This window comes from Solanum dulcamara, chromosome 12, assembly GCF_947179165.1.
Source record: "Solanum dulcamara chromosome 12, daSolDulc1.2, whole genome shotgun sequence".
Classification (NCBI taxonomy): Eukaryota; Viridiplantae; Streptophyta; class Magnoliopsida; order Solanales; family Solanaceae; genus Solanum; species Solanum dulcamara.
Window position 1 is genome coordinate 5,735,592 of NC_077248.1, and position 14,389 is coordinate 5,749,980.

Below are 14,389 nucleotides of genomic sequence, written 5' to 3' on the forward strand. Positions count from 1 at the left end.
TCATACAAACATAATCACATGGTTAAAGAGATCAATAAGACATATTAACAAGTAAAATGCTCAATTCATTTATAATCAAAATACTCGTGTTTAAAATAGTTAAAAGACTCCTCAACTCAACTCATGCTTAAACTCTTTTTAAATCATAGATGAAAATAATCATTTCTTAAACTCAAAAATAGTGTATAAATAGTTTAGGCAAAAATGCTCACAAATCATTCATTTAAAACTCCTTCTCAAAAGATCATTTATTTTCAAAAATACTCATAAGACCCCAATCCGCTCTATCAGATAACATCCTCATCAATATACCTCTTCATCAATCATTCTACACATATTAAATAAGCACCATTCACGTCATCACTCACACCGTCATCAAAACATCATCATCACATCTTCATCATATATTATCATTTGCATCATCGTCAAACATTATCATCACATCATTGTCAAGTATCCTCATCACATCAATCATCAAACATCTACTCCAAAATCCTTATTTTTGTCCTATGATCATTTTATAGAAGCAAAGGGGCATTCTTAACTAACCAATTCATTCTTTTCATTCCAATCAATACATATATACACACAACTATTCATCTCAACCTCAAGACATTTATGACAAGAAATCTCATCTTGGGTTCATGTGAATGAAACATGAACCCATACTCTCAACAAAACTCAACTTAAGAATATTGTCAATACCTATAAATCTATATACAAAGATACATTTGTAGTTAATAATATGAAAAATAACTATTTAGTAACTCAAGTCATTAAAATCATCAATCAACCATTTGTATCTAAAAACATTCCTTAGTTTAGGGAAAACTTTCAAGAAAACCTTTCTAGAAGGTGCAACTCTTTAAAAACTCTTAACCAACACATCTATGTGCATATGGAAGAACTCAATCCATATTTTAGGTTAGCCTTACATATCTTGTTTGAAGACTTTGAAGGAACTTGATGTTAGGTCTTCAATGGAAGACTTGAATTCTTGAAGCTCTTGTAGGCACCCTTTGTTGGAGATGGATTTGGGGAAGAAGAAGAAGAAGAGAGGGAAAATTTCTAGGGCTTTTTAGAGAGAGAGTGGGGCTGAAAATATGATCCCAAATGCTCAAGGATGATACATATATAATTTGGGACAATTCCCAAATTGCCCCTCCTCAAATATTCTGAAAAATAGGCTAACACACCCCTGACGCGATAGTGGTGCATCGCGCCCTTGCAGCGCCAGGTCGGTTACGCCTAAAAACCTGCACACCCATTAGTGGCGCGCCGCGCCAAGGACCAAACTACTGAGGCGTGTTCTTGGCGCGATAGTGGCGCGTCGCGCCCTTACAGCGCCAAGCCCAAGTTTTCTGGGTTCTGGAAAATAGGCTTGAAAAACCCTGCTACCCAATAGGGGCGCATCGCGCCAGGGACCAAACTACTGAGGCATGTTCCTAGCGCGATAGGGGCGAGTCGCGCCCTTGCGGCGCCAAGGCCATATTCCCAGCAGTTGCAACCCAGACCAAAAATGAAATTTCTGTCATGCTAGTGCGTCTTAGGATCGTCATATCTTTTGACTCCAAACTCCAAAAATTGCAATCTTGGTGGCGTTGGAAAGAAGACTCAAAGACCTTTAATTTGGTAGGTCGTGGGCACCCAGTTATTTATATACTAGGAGATATGGTCTTTTGAAGTTGACCCTTATACTAACTCATCCGAAAACTTAATCGATTGGAGTTCTTTGGACTCGACTTGATGTTAGAGATCCCTTATGACCTCTAAACACATCTAACACACTTCAAACACTTAAGAATTAATCCTAACTCATGTGTAGAATTACAAGTCCTCTGGTCCGAGTCTACCCACACGTGAAGAAATGTTCGAGTCTTTGCGGAAAAAAAATCTGGGGTGTCACAGACTCTACTCCGCTAGGAGGGTCATACATTCGCTATATGTGGATCCAATAGCTAAGCCATGAAGGCAATCTACGATGGCACGTAGTTTAAGAGACATGAGGTTGCTACTAGGGCTTTTGGTAGGACGTCCACTTCAAGTCCACTCGGTGCTAAATCAAATCCCACGGAATACATACATAGCATAGAAATCATAATTACATATATCATAGTCATGATCAAAGGTTTGAAATCATAGAGTAGCTCATTTTCATATTATACTTGTAATGTGAGAATTGTCCTTTCATCATTACAATCACATTTGCATAATTAATATAGTTAGGTCCTAGGTCACCACATAGGGCCCTAAGTCACCTTACTTCATAACTTGCATGAAATTCATGTCTTGAACTTATAGTAGAACTCAAATGCATAATCAATTGACTTAGAAATCATGAAATTTACTTGGAAACATGCACTATCACATACTTTCTATCAGCCCATACATAATTCATAAAGATGATATTATTAGAAAGTATAGTTGAAAATACTCATAATTTACATCATGAACCCTAGAGATCAATATAGGAGAATTCATGGAAAAACTATTTAATTCAATGCAATAACCATCAATTTATATCAAAATAGATTCATAATCATAATTTGGATCATAATGCATGCAATTGGACTAGAGATCATAATACCCATAAAATACCATATTTTAATTTGATAGAAAACTTGAGAAATTGATTGAGCTTCATGGATGAAAGAATCCATGAATCAATACCCACATACCTTAAGTGAAAAAACCAAATAATTTGAAAAAACTTGAGAGTGTTGAATGAATTTACTTGAAATCTTCAATGAAGTCCTTGATGGTCTTTTGTAGAGAGAGAAATATTTGAGTAGGTGAATTGTAAAAGAATGAATAGAATTAGAGGTTTACATTAATTTATAGAGCTGAATTAGGTCCTAAAAATTTCTATGTTCATTAACTAACAACTAGGGAAAAGTCTAAAGTATCCTTGCTAAAAAACTAAATTCGAAAAAAAAACCTTCGCCCAGGTACGCGACGCGGAGGTGTTCCCTGATAGGCAAATTTTGAGCGAATGAGATTTTGGCCAGATTTTAACTCGGAAAAAATTGCACTGAATGGGAGCAAGTACGCGTCGCGTACTTGCTGCACACTTTACTATTTTTCGCAATTTTTTTGAAAAATTTATCTTTTGATATACGGGTCCTAAAATCCACCGAGAACCTTTTGCTGCAGGTTTTGATCCCTTGATCGATATTCCGCACTTGAATTTGCCAAAAAGATTAAGGATAATGCCTTACATGAGCAGCATATTCTCAAGGCATACTTAAGACACTTATTAGCATTTTAAGGAATGTTACAAATATATTTTCGAATATGGTCTTCGGAATAAATATTATGTTCCTTGTTATTTAAATAATTTATGCATAACTAATGTAATATTAGGTTCAAGGAACTAAATAGTACAAACATTAAGTTATGCAGAAATAGACTTTCAATAAAAAATAACAATAATAAAAAGAAAATAGAAGTACTTAAATGACCTTTAAGGAGGTAGTCCCTTTTTTACATTTATTGTATCATTATTAACTAAAAATAAAATATCTACATTTAGCAATGTGAATCATGAGACCACCCTAGTTTTTCTTTTTCTCCACTTTTACGGCAACATAACAACAACGCATATTGAGAAAGATTCTACAAGTAAAATTTAAAAATAATAAAGTATTCGTAGAAAAATAAGTAAAGAGGCTATTTTCTGAAGATCCTTGTTTTGGGTATTATATATTAAAATATGTATGAAAAAAAATGATAGGAAAGAAAATAAAATAAATAATAAGGAAACAATGACACCTACATAATAGTGTTGTAACCTAAACACAATAATTAACAGATGATTATAGAAATCAAAAGTAAGACACTATAAGAACAACACCACTTGAAAAACAAGACAACAATCCAAACCTACTAGCCTCTACCTTAATACACGACTTTCACACCCTCTTATTTAAGATCATGTCTTTGATAATATGAAATTACATCATACCCTGTGTTATTACTTCTCTGTTAGACGACAATTAAATATCTCAATTTCTAACTCTTGTGAATGAACATCAAGTTCCTTTTTTCCCATTTTATCCTTCAATAAAGAAATATTATTATCTCAAGACATAAGTAAGAGTAAAATAATCAAAACTTTTCTTAATTAATATTTTACTTTAAAAAATTATATAAAAGAAAAATACAACTGATAACTTTAGATGGTCGGAGAACTTCTCCATATAGATTAGACATTAAAAAGGGAGCTGTAGAGTATTAATGGTTTTCATACTATAAGCCCAAAGAAGAACCATATAAAAATGGATACATTGCAACTTCCCAAAAATGGTCTAGGAAAGTGATCAGGCAAGTCATTAAATGATTTGAGGATGCCATTTTTAGGTTCATTAATTAGGTCCAATTTTACTTGTCCATGATACTAAAAATAAATATTTAATAATATTTATTTAATTTAAAAAATTAATAAGTTATTTATTTATTTATGTTCGTTGTACCCGTGCTATTAAATACTGTTTAATATCTAATGCATTTTCCAAAGCAGTAAATTTAACATATTCAAATGGTAATATAGAAATATTATCCCTGTTCTTTATTGTTTTTTAAGGTGTATTTAAATTAATAACGGACAACTATTATTCGACAAAAAGAATAATTACCCAACATGATAGACCCTGTTACCTGTATTGTTCAACCAATTAATTTATTAATATGATCGACATATACATAAATACATCATCAATGTATATTTATGCCTTCATTTCTTTGTCTAATAATCCTTTGTCTAATAAATGTCACTTCACATGACTTAAAGCTAACTCCACCCAACCTATTAGGCCTTTATATGTTAAAAGAGTAGGTATATGTCAATTGGATTAAATGAATGAAATTTAAATTGATTGATTCATACAAAAAAAAATTTAAAAATTTAAAATAATAACAACTAGATACGAAATTCATTGTTAAATATATTTCGTAGCTAATATTTTTTTTTGATAATCGATCATTAAATAAAATTAACAATTTTTTATTATTTAGCGACAGAAGTAGTACATCACTAATTTCTATTTTTTGGGTAGTTAATTAAATATGCTTTTGAACATATCCAAAAAGGAATTCATATTACAACTTGAAAACATTTTTTTTTTGTTGGCAGCAATCATAGCAAGATATTTTATGTTGCCCTATTCACCTTCCTTTTCGACCTAGTTTTAAATTGAAATAAAAAATAAAAAAAACCTTAAACCTATCCCAAATATAAGAGGACATTTTCCATTTTGCATTGTAAATCACTTGTGAACTTGATATTTTATGTTGGATTTAAGCTCTAAAAATTGATAGTGTAAACTTTATTTATACAATCAATTTAATTTAACATATAATAGAGATTTCTAGTTAGATTTTTGAAAATGAAAATTTTCGATAAGAGAACTTTTTCCTTTATTGCATCTTATTATGATACGAATTCGACTTAAGCGAGATCATAAAAAAAAATCGGGCATCATATGAGAAATTTAAAATGTAAATGATGTTTTAATCCATTTTTTCAATTTGTAAATAGTGGTATTTTGAGCATTTTAACAGTTCAGTTGATTAAATATTTAAATATTAACCTTATTGACGAGAGTTCTATTCCCATCCACCCTTATCAATAGGAATGTTCACGGTTTGGGTAAAAACTGATCCAAATCGAAAATCAAACCAAATCGATCAAATAAACCGATTTTTTATTTGGTTTGGTTTAGTTTGGTTTTACATTTTTGAAAATCGATAATATTTGGTTTGGTTTTGATTTTGGTTTTGATTTTATTCAAAAAAAATGAAGAAATAACTGAACCGAACTGAACCAACAAATTATATATATATATATATATTATTTTATAATTATATATAAATAATATATTATTTTTATGAACACTTTTTTTATGCAAAAAATACAACACACTAATTTAAAATAGTATGATATGATACGTTTTTTATTTGTACAAACATATCATTATTTTATGCATTATTCGGTAAGTTTATGTTGTTTAGTATATTGTATTAACTATCAATATAACAGGAAGTTAAAAATAATTAAAATTTTGATATAAGAATTATAAGATTCAAAATGGAACAAAAATTATTTATTTTTTTTGAATGAATTATTGTCTTTTCTTCTCTTTTGAATGAATAGTTTCTTTTGTTTTTGTGTATGGTTAATAACCGAATAACCGAACCAAATCAAATCGAAACCGATAACAACCAAATCGAAACCGATAACAACCAAATCGATAGATGTATATTTTAATTGGTTTGATTTGATTTTAATAATTTTAAAACCAATTAAATTGGTTTGATTTTGATTTTTACCAATAATTGACCCAAATCAACGTGTGTTCCCCTACTTATCAATAAGACCAAATATCCCCCCCTCCCCCCGCCGGTCCGTCATAAAATTAAATAACAACGTGTCACTTGGAAGAGTCCTTTACTCGACATAATCTTTTATATATATATATATATATATATATATGTTATGTTTTACTTTTAATTTTAGGAAAAATTACAGCTAATAGACTAATTGTGAAACTATTTATTCAAATTGGACCCAATCCAAACTATTTACCCTCTTACCCCACTTTTTTCTTTTTAATTTCGTGTATTACATCATGCTGACGTCAACATCAGTACTCCTCTTTGATACCAAGTTAATTATGAACAAGTAAAGATGGACGAAGAGAATAATAAGAAGTGGGGGAGGGGAAACCATGTGACTAAATAGCCTTTATGTACACCTATTATGTCTATAGACTTGATGGATATAGGGTTTATATATATATGTTAATGCATCCTTGAAGTTTAGTTTACTACGTGAAGGGGATTCTTCTTCATGGACCATTTGTTTGCTCCAAGAGACATTCATAGACCATGAGTCATAGTGATAGTGAAATGAGGTAACTCTAGAAATATGAATAACGTGTGTTGATAGAAAATGTTTATTCTTTTTCGATGAATTTATCTAGATCAAATCTTAAGTTACACTATTAAAATAAATTAATTTAAAAAAATTGATGTATTGAGTCAATTCAAAAATTCTAGAAAAAATCGATCTAGTTTGTCGATTTATATTTTTTTTCAACTTCTTTAATTATTTTTAAAGAAAACTTTCTTTTTCCATCCTCTATTACACCCCATTGCCCCCCCCCCCCCCGCATTCCTACCTTCCACCATACCCCTATAGCCCCAATTCCACACATACCCCCCACCCCGCACTCCCATAGAGCTCATCCCCACACTTGTACCCTCCACCCCCACCTCCATAGCTTTCATCCCCACGCTTTTATTTTTCAATCCGTCCTTTTAGTGTTTATCTAAATAAAACAAAATATTTTTTGCTTAATGACCAAATATGAGTAAATAAGTAAAAATATCCATTTATGTTTTAGAAAAATATTTCAACATCAATGAAGAGTAATTAATTCCTTTTATGAATATTAAGCCCAAAGCCAAAACAGAAAATAGACTCTTCAACTACCATATTCCTATTTATTTTGTAACTTCTCCCCATACCAAAACTAGTTGAACTATTCCCCCATTATGCATGAAAATGGGGACTATCGTTTTATCCAGAACAATCAAAATATTGCACATGGATTCTGTTCCTTGCAATTGCAGCCAACCTTAATTATCACCCCTTCCATGATATATCAGTATCAATATCTCATTTTGTTTGACTAGAGGCACCAATTCTACAATGCCCTGAATATGAAGCAGAGGGGCCCTATTTTCTCCCCTATTATTGGCCCCCTTTCTGTTATCTGTCTTCTTCATGGTCCATACCATTGTATAGTTGTCCCTTAACTGAAACCTTAACAGCAAACACCTAACTAAAAATCAGTTAAAACATGTATTAGTCCTGATTGGTTTTGACTTGATGAGAAATTTAAAAAAGTAAAACAAAAAAAAGATGTTTGAATCTTGTGATTTTAAACTAAAAATATGTAGAATGTATCAAATATGTTATTTAATTTTGTGATCTTAAACACGTCATATGAAAAGTTAGAATTAAAGAGTTGTAAAAAAAAAGGAAGTTTTCTTTTTGAAATGGACTAAAAAAAAAAGAAAGAGAAACAAATTGAAATGAAAAAAGTATATGTAGAAAAAGGCGAATTCAACATCTGAAGTCAATGGGTTCAAAATCAGATTGATCTTATTATATGTATACATTTAAAAGTTATTTTTTCAGTGCATGTATACGCAGTACGAGTTGAAAGCAATGAGTTTTTAAGTGAATTCACAAAACTTGATCTAGATCTGCCTCGAACAATTACATAATAAAGCACCTCTATCCCACTCATCATTCATGAAATTGGTTGATGCTTTGTTTTTCGAAAGGAATTCAAGTTTTATGCACTGATATTGTAGAACATATTTACACGATCATAGAAGTTAGTACTTGTCAAGTGTAATAGATATGTATAATAATGTATATAGATAATATACTTGATTTTTAAGAATTTGAATATTTAGTTACCATAGTTAGTATATTTATATCATTGTATTCTTTGAGTAATATATAAGTCATTCTCCATATTTTATGAATTACATGGTATTAGAACTAAGTCTAATTCCGTTTGGACTTCCGGTCCATGATCCAGTTGGGGATGAGCATGAAGGGAGTGTTAGAGTGGGTTAAAGTTGCACATTGGTCGAGAAATGGATTGACGGTTTATTTATATGGACTTGGACAATCCTTATATTATGAGCTAGCTTTTGAGGTTGAGTTAATCCCAACTGACATATCTTTACGTGGTCAAGTAATTATAACTGACGTGGTAGTGTCAGTGTTATATGCACTTAAATCCTTCAAACTATTCAATTGTCTCTGGCTTTGTAGTACCAGCTGGTCCTGGTCTAGCGCAATGTGGAAAATGTGACTATCTTTTTTCAATGCAGTACATCTGCAAGATGAAGGAAAGATTAAAATGGCTTCATTGATCAGTTGTTATCAAGAAGATGCTGCTGTAAATTAACTTGAAGATGATAACAACTTCTTGATGCATCCTTTTTAACAATTGGATGATCTATGTAGTCAGTTCTTTGTTAATATTTTCTGTTTATGTTGTATTAATTCTTGGCTTAAACGAAATGAAAGGGAAGCGCACTTCCTCCGTTTCAATTTGTTTATTTTACTTTCCTTTATAGTGTGTTTCAAAAATAATGTCACTTTCGCTTTATTTTCTTGAACACTATATCAAGTCAAAACCAGACAAGCAAATTGAAATGAATGAATAAATACGTAAGGACTTGGGCTTTAAGCTTGGATTGAATAAGAAGACAAATAATCAAAGGACGAGATATACAGGACTACACTGCAGATTTAGTAAACATTAGAGAAGAAGAACATATGCATATCTTAGTAGTTACAGCTTTACATAAATAAGGAAATTTCTACTAGAAGGGAACAAGGGGAGGGGGAGGGGGAGGGGGAGATATGTTTGTCATTTCTAGAGTGATTTACAAGGTGAAAAACAAAAAAGAGCATCCTTCCCCCTACTAACAAAAATCAAGAATTTCAGGTTATCTTGTCCCAGTAATTCGATATTATGATGTCCTAACGCGTAATAGTATGCTGCAAATCCAGCTTTCATCTTGAAATTTCTTGTGCTTGAGGGTAACCAAGTTGTTCTGTCTCCCAGCTCAACTTAGAAGCAACTCTTTCATGGCAAGGAACATATTCCTGCAATCGCAAACAAAATGTGCAATTTTTAATTACAGAGTGCCACTTCAAGCAGTACTCTAACGAAGAACAAGAATTGACATTAAATATCGCCTTTTTCTCTACCTCGAGTTTCTTGACTAGCTCCTTTGGCGATGGTGCTGATACAATGATGTGACGCGCATTTGGGCTGATGAAACCTTCCTCAACAGCTTTGTCAATAAATGACAATAATGAATTGTAATAACCATCCACATTCAGCAATCCTACCTGCAAAATACATGTTTCTTGTGGTTCTCAATTATGAATGGTAAGCTAAAAATTCAAGTACAAGAACAAAATAATGTTGATGATCTAAAAGTACATTAAATATTAAAGACATACCGGCTTATCGTGGATGCCTAGTTGCGCCCAGGTTATCACTTCAAGCAGCTCCTCAAGAGTTCCATAACCACCTAGATGTGAACGGAGACGAAAGCGTTAAGTGTTTAATTCTTCTGAAACCATCTAACTATGATGATTTAATGATAATGAACTATGAAGTCCTACTTATAGATTAATCAAATGTAAAAAAAACAAAGTGGGGTGAAAATATAAAGCAAGAACAATAGAAGAATGATACAGGATATGAATCTCATATAAGTACAATGATCCTCTGCATGGTTCTCAGGCTATTACAACAACATACTCGATATAATCGCACGAGTGGGGTCTGGAGAGGATAGAATGTACGCAGATCTTACCTCTACCTTAGTTGGGTAGAGAGACTTTCCGATAAACCCTCCACTCAAAAGAAAGAAAAACAAAGCATGTTTGCAAGAAAATATGACAGCACCCCAGCAAGATACCTGATACACAACAACTAATACGGGAAACAAAGACAGACTAGATGTAAGCAGACCTTATTCTACCTTTGTAAGGTAGAGAGTTTGTTTCAAATAGACCCTCAGCGAAAAAGAAAGAAAAACAAAAAGAAAAACAAAGCATGATTGCAAGAAAATATAACAGTACCCTAGCAAGATACATAACAACTAAAATGGGAAACCAAGACAGACAAGAAAGGAAAAAATAAATACTAATAAGGCAGCAAAGTGGCAAGATTCACGAAACCAAAAAAACATGTAACAACGGACGAATCAGAAGATACTACGCAAGTACTAAACAGGAATACGGCTAGTAAGGAAAAAAGGGGAAGAGAAGATGCAACCAAAAGGAATAATATTGACAAGGTTTTTACTGTTTAATCAACAACAGTATTTTAATCTCTTCTAAAGTTCTGTGACTAATTAAGATGCAACAAAAAGGAATAATATTGACTAGTTTGAATTTCTGAGAAAACTGGAATCCTAAAGTGGAGTGAGCATGATGACTTCTTAGGTCCAGTAGCCAGTTGGCATTACCAGTTTACTGAAAGTGTGATAGTTTTCTCCCTTACCTACCACCCCCAATGTACATTAAAGGAAAAGAACAAATTACAGTAGTAGTTTCTCTTACAGTGAATAACCCCAATTTTCAGTGCAAGATGTTGATAGGTCAACAACTAAGGTTTGAACTGTTGCTCCTTAATCTACATTTTCTTTAATAAGTGTAACAAACATAACAAAGAACAATCGCTGAACGACGTTGCTCGGATCCTCAAAAGTAATGTATTTTGGAGAACCTAACACATGGTAAATGGTAATCACTTGTTTTGAACTAGTATCCAAGAGTAAGAATATCAAGGCTATTACAAATCCTGCAAAACTCCAACTTTCTATTATTTTTGTCTTTTAAAGGAAATAAATAGTTTCTTTAATGAGTACAGAAGATGAATACTAAGCCAAGAAAATGACAATCTGAACTATCAGAAAAATAAAAAGACAGCAGACATAATGAATCTACAGTCCTAAATAGCAAATACTAAATCACTGATTGTCTTTTTTCTATACATTTATCCCAAGTGTTTTTTGCATAGGAATTTGCGTGCAAAAGTTAAACTTTGACTGTAAGTCTTATACTAACCTGGTAAGGCAATAAAAGCATCAGAGTGCCTAGCCATCTCTGCTTTCCTTTGATGCATACCTGCAACAGCCTTCACTTCTCCTACTGTTTCACCAGTTAACTGTGAAAAAAAGAGTACCATATATCAGTAGAAAAAAAGAACACATTTTTTTTTGTCAAGAATCAGATTATTTGGTACAAATAAAGATAAAAAATGAGGAGGGAAAGACAAAGAAGCGATGTTGCTGCAGCGAAGCAATGATGAGTACTATTTCAGAAAAAGAAGTCTTAATCACAGAAAAGTCTATAGGGTCAGCAATTGCAGAAGAAAGTAGCCTTAGCCTTAACATAACCCACCACCAGTTCAAGACATATGGGGTAGTCGGTACATTAAGCTATCGCTTCACACGTGGTTCAAGGAATAACCAAACCACAAGGGTATACGCGCCTTATGGCGCCAACTTTATCGATTACGCCAAAATTCTCATGTTCAAGACATATGAGTTGTAGAAACAGCCAAGGAAGAAAAACACGAGAGCTAATACTGGTCTCTGAAACACACAGAGAATAAAGCTTTGTATACAGAAGGAACAAAGTCAGGAAAACATTTGATACCTAAAAATACATTATACTAGTGACAAACCAGATGTCAAAGTTACTATGGTATATGGATAAGGCAATCAAAGGACAAGAAAGGAAAAAAAAAAACGTGTCTTTACTCCTTCACAGTGCCCAGAAAATTAAGAAAATAACACAGCATAGAATTTTGTAAATACCCTCTTTGATACATTCAATATTATATTAGAACCAATAGTTTAAAGAGATTATGGAAGAAAATAGAAATACACTCAAAGTATCAACTCTTTAAACATGGATTATAAAAGATTAAAGAGTAGTAATACTTTTCTTGATCATAGCAAACATACCTCTCGAGGCATGAGTGTCTTGGGAATGACTCTGCAGACAGACAATAATATGACAAATTTAATTTTTATTGATAAAAAAAGAACATTTGCACTAATTAACACAACAGACACAGTTTCATTCATCATGTTAGGGACAATTTGGTTAGCGTTTGGCCATAGATTTTGGAAATACTTTTCTGAAAATTTATCTTCAAGTATTTGATTGGCCATAAAATTTTTATCAAATTTGAAATTCTGATCTCCAAATATTATCAAGTTCCTAAAAAAGGTTCAAACTATTTTTTAGGACTTCACTCACAAAACTTCAAATACTCAAATATTCAAGTTTCAACTTCAAAATCTACGACCACACGTGAGCTTAATTAACATAGAAGGGATGTTTCTCTCACCCAATAACATGGCGACCACCATCATGAACAGCTTGTGAAACCAAACCCATTAAGCCTATGCTGCCTCCTCCATAGACCAAATCAATATTCCTTGAGACCTTCCATAACACAAACACCAGATCAACACCAAAATTAAAAAAAAGAATAACAAATTAAACTACAAAGTAATCACTTTTTAAGTCTAAAAGCAAATTTAAGCTGTTTAATGATTTTAAAAAGAAGGAAAAAGCCAAAAGGGTAAAAATGGATTATAAAACAAATGTACTTTTTTAGTGCAGTCTTATATGTATGAAGATGATAAAAGGGCATAACTACAAAAATTGTACAAAGAAAAAATAACACAGAAAATGGGGCCTGGAAGAATAAAAATCCTGTGCATGAAAGTAACTGAAGTATAGAATACACAAAAATGTAAATAAAAAAAAATAGCACTAGAAGCAGAAAAGATTGAAACTTTCATGAGTGGTTGTAAACACACACACACAAGAAACAGAGAAAAAAACAGAAATATAGGCACTGCATGTAACTTCTTTTCTTAAGAAACAACATAGTTCTAAGAAATTTTGAACAAAAGGGGTTACTAGACCTAAAATTTGAAGTTAAAAAAAATGAATATCATTATCAAGAACTTGTCATTTACTTAAAAATAAAGACCCCATTTTCATTGAAACCCCAAAAAGGCACCATCTTTATGCAATATGAGAGCTAAAAGCAAAAAGGGGTTAAAGATAAAATCAAGAAAAGGGGTTAAAGCCATTGTTGATTGTTGAAGTTATATGTATATACATATATATATCTACCAATTCTTTGCCAAGTTCAATGGCAGCATCTTGATAGCTACTCTTCTTTCCTTGGCTACTTCCACAAAACACACAAATCCTCTTGAATTTTGAACCCTTTACTACACCACTCTCCCTCTCCATATTTTGGTGTTTTTTTTCCCCAACTTTTGCTGCAAATTAGATGATAAAGTAAGAATCTTGGTCTTGCTATTATTCTGTTTGCATAAGCTGAGACAGAGCGATATATATAGACTGATTGATATGTAGAGGTTATACGTGTACCATTTAGAAGAAAATTGGCTGTTACCTTTTTAGCTTGACCACTCCATTGGCTACTCCCAAATGGTTCTATGTACGAACCGCAGTCCACGGCACCAACACTTAATTAAATTTGTTTTATACTCAACCCTACCACTACTAGACCAAATTTATTTCTAAACACTTCCATAGATTAATTTATAAAATATATTAGATATTTGTGAGTCGTTTGGTGGGAAAGATAAAAATAAATAATTTAGAAATAAAATTTTGGTGTCCTGTTTGATTGTCATATTTATGATAAGTAGGAATAAGTTATCTTATATACATGATGGAATAACTAATTCAAAAAAATTAATTCTAAGATAACATATTTCC

The 14,389-nt window shown here is 32.1% G+C and overlaps 1 protein-coding gene across 2 annotated transcripts; it reads right to left on the bottom strand.

Moving 5' to 3' along the window:
• Positions 1-9,268: 9,268 nt before the first annotated feature.
• LOC129877038 (cytokinin riboside 5'-monophosphate phosphoribohydrolase LOG3) lies at positions 9,269-14,166 on the bottom strand. 2 transcript variants are annotated; one of them, XM_055952520.1, is made up of 8 exons: positions 14,061-14,166; positions 13,772-13,923; positions 12,972-13,069; positions 12,583-12,613; positions 11,678-11,777; positions 10,061-10,131; positions 9,803-9,946; positions 9,269-9,697 (listed from the first exon to the last, which is right to left on the bottom strand). In XM_055952520.1, exons 2-8 carry the CDS (start codon positions 13,892-13,894, stop codon positions 9,605-9,607), a joined length of 660 nt encoding a protein of 219 aa, XP_055808495.1. In that variant the 5' UTR covers positions 13,895-13,923; positions 14,061-14,166; the 3' UTR covers positions 9,269-9,604. The 2 variants fall into 2 exon arrangements, with proteins under 2 accessions (XP_055808495.1, XP_055808494.1); XM_055952519.1 differs by lacking the exon at positions 14,061-14,166 and having other exon boundaries at positions 13,772-13,990.
• Positions 14,167-14,389: the final 223 nt, after the last annotated feature.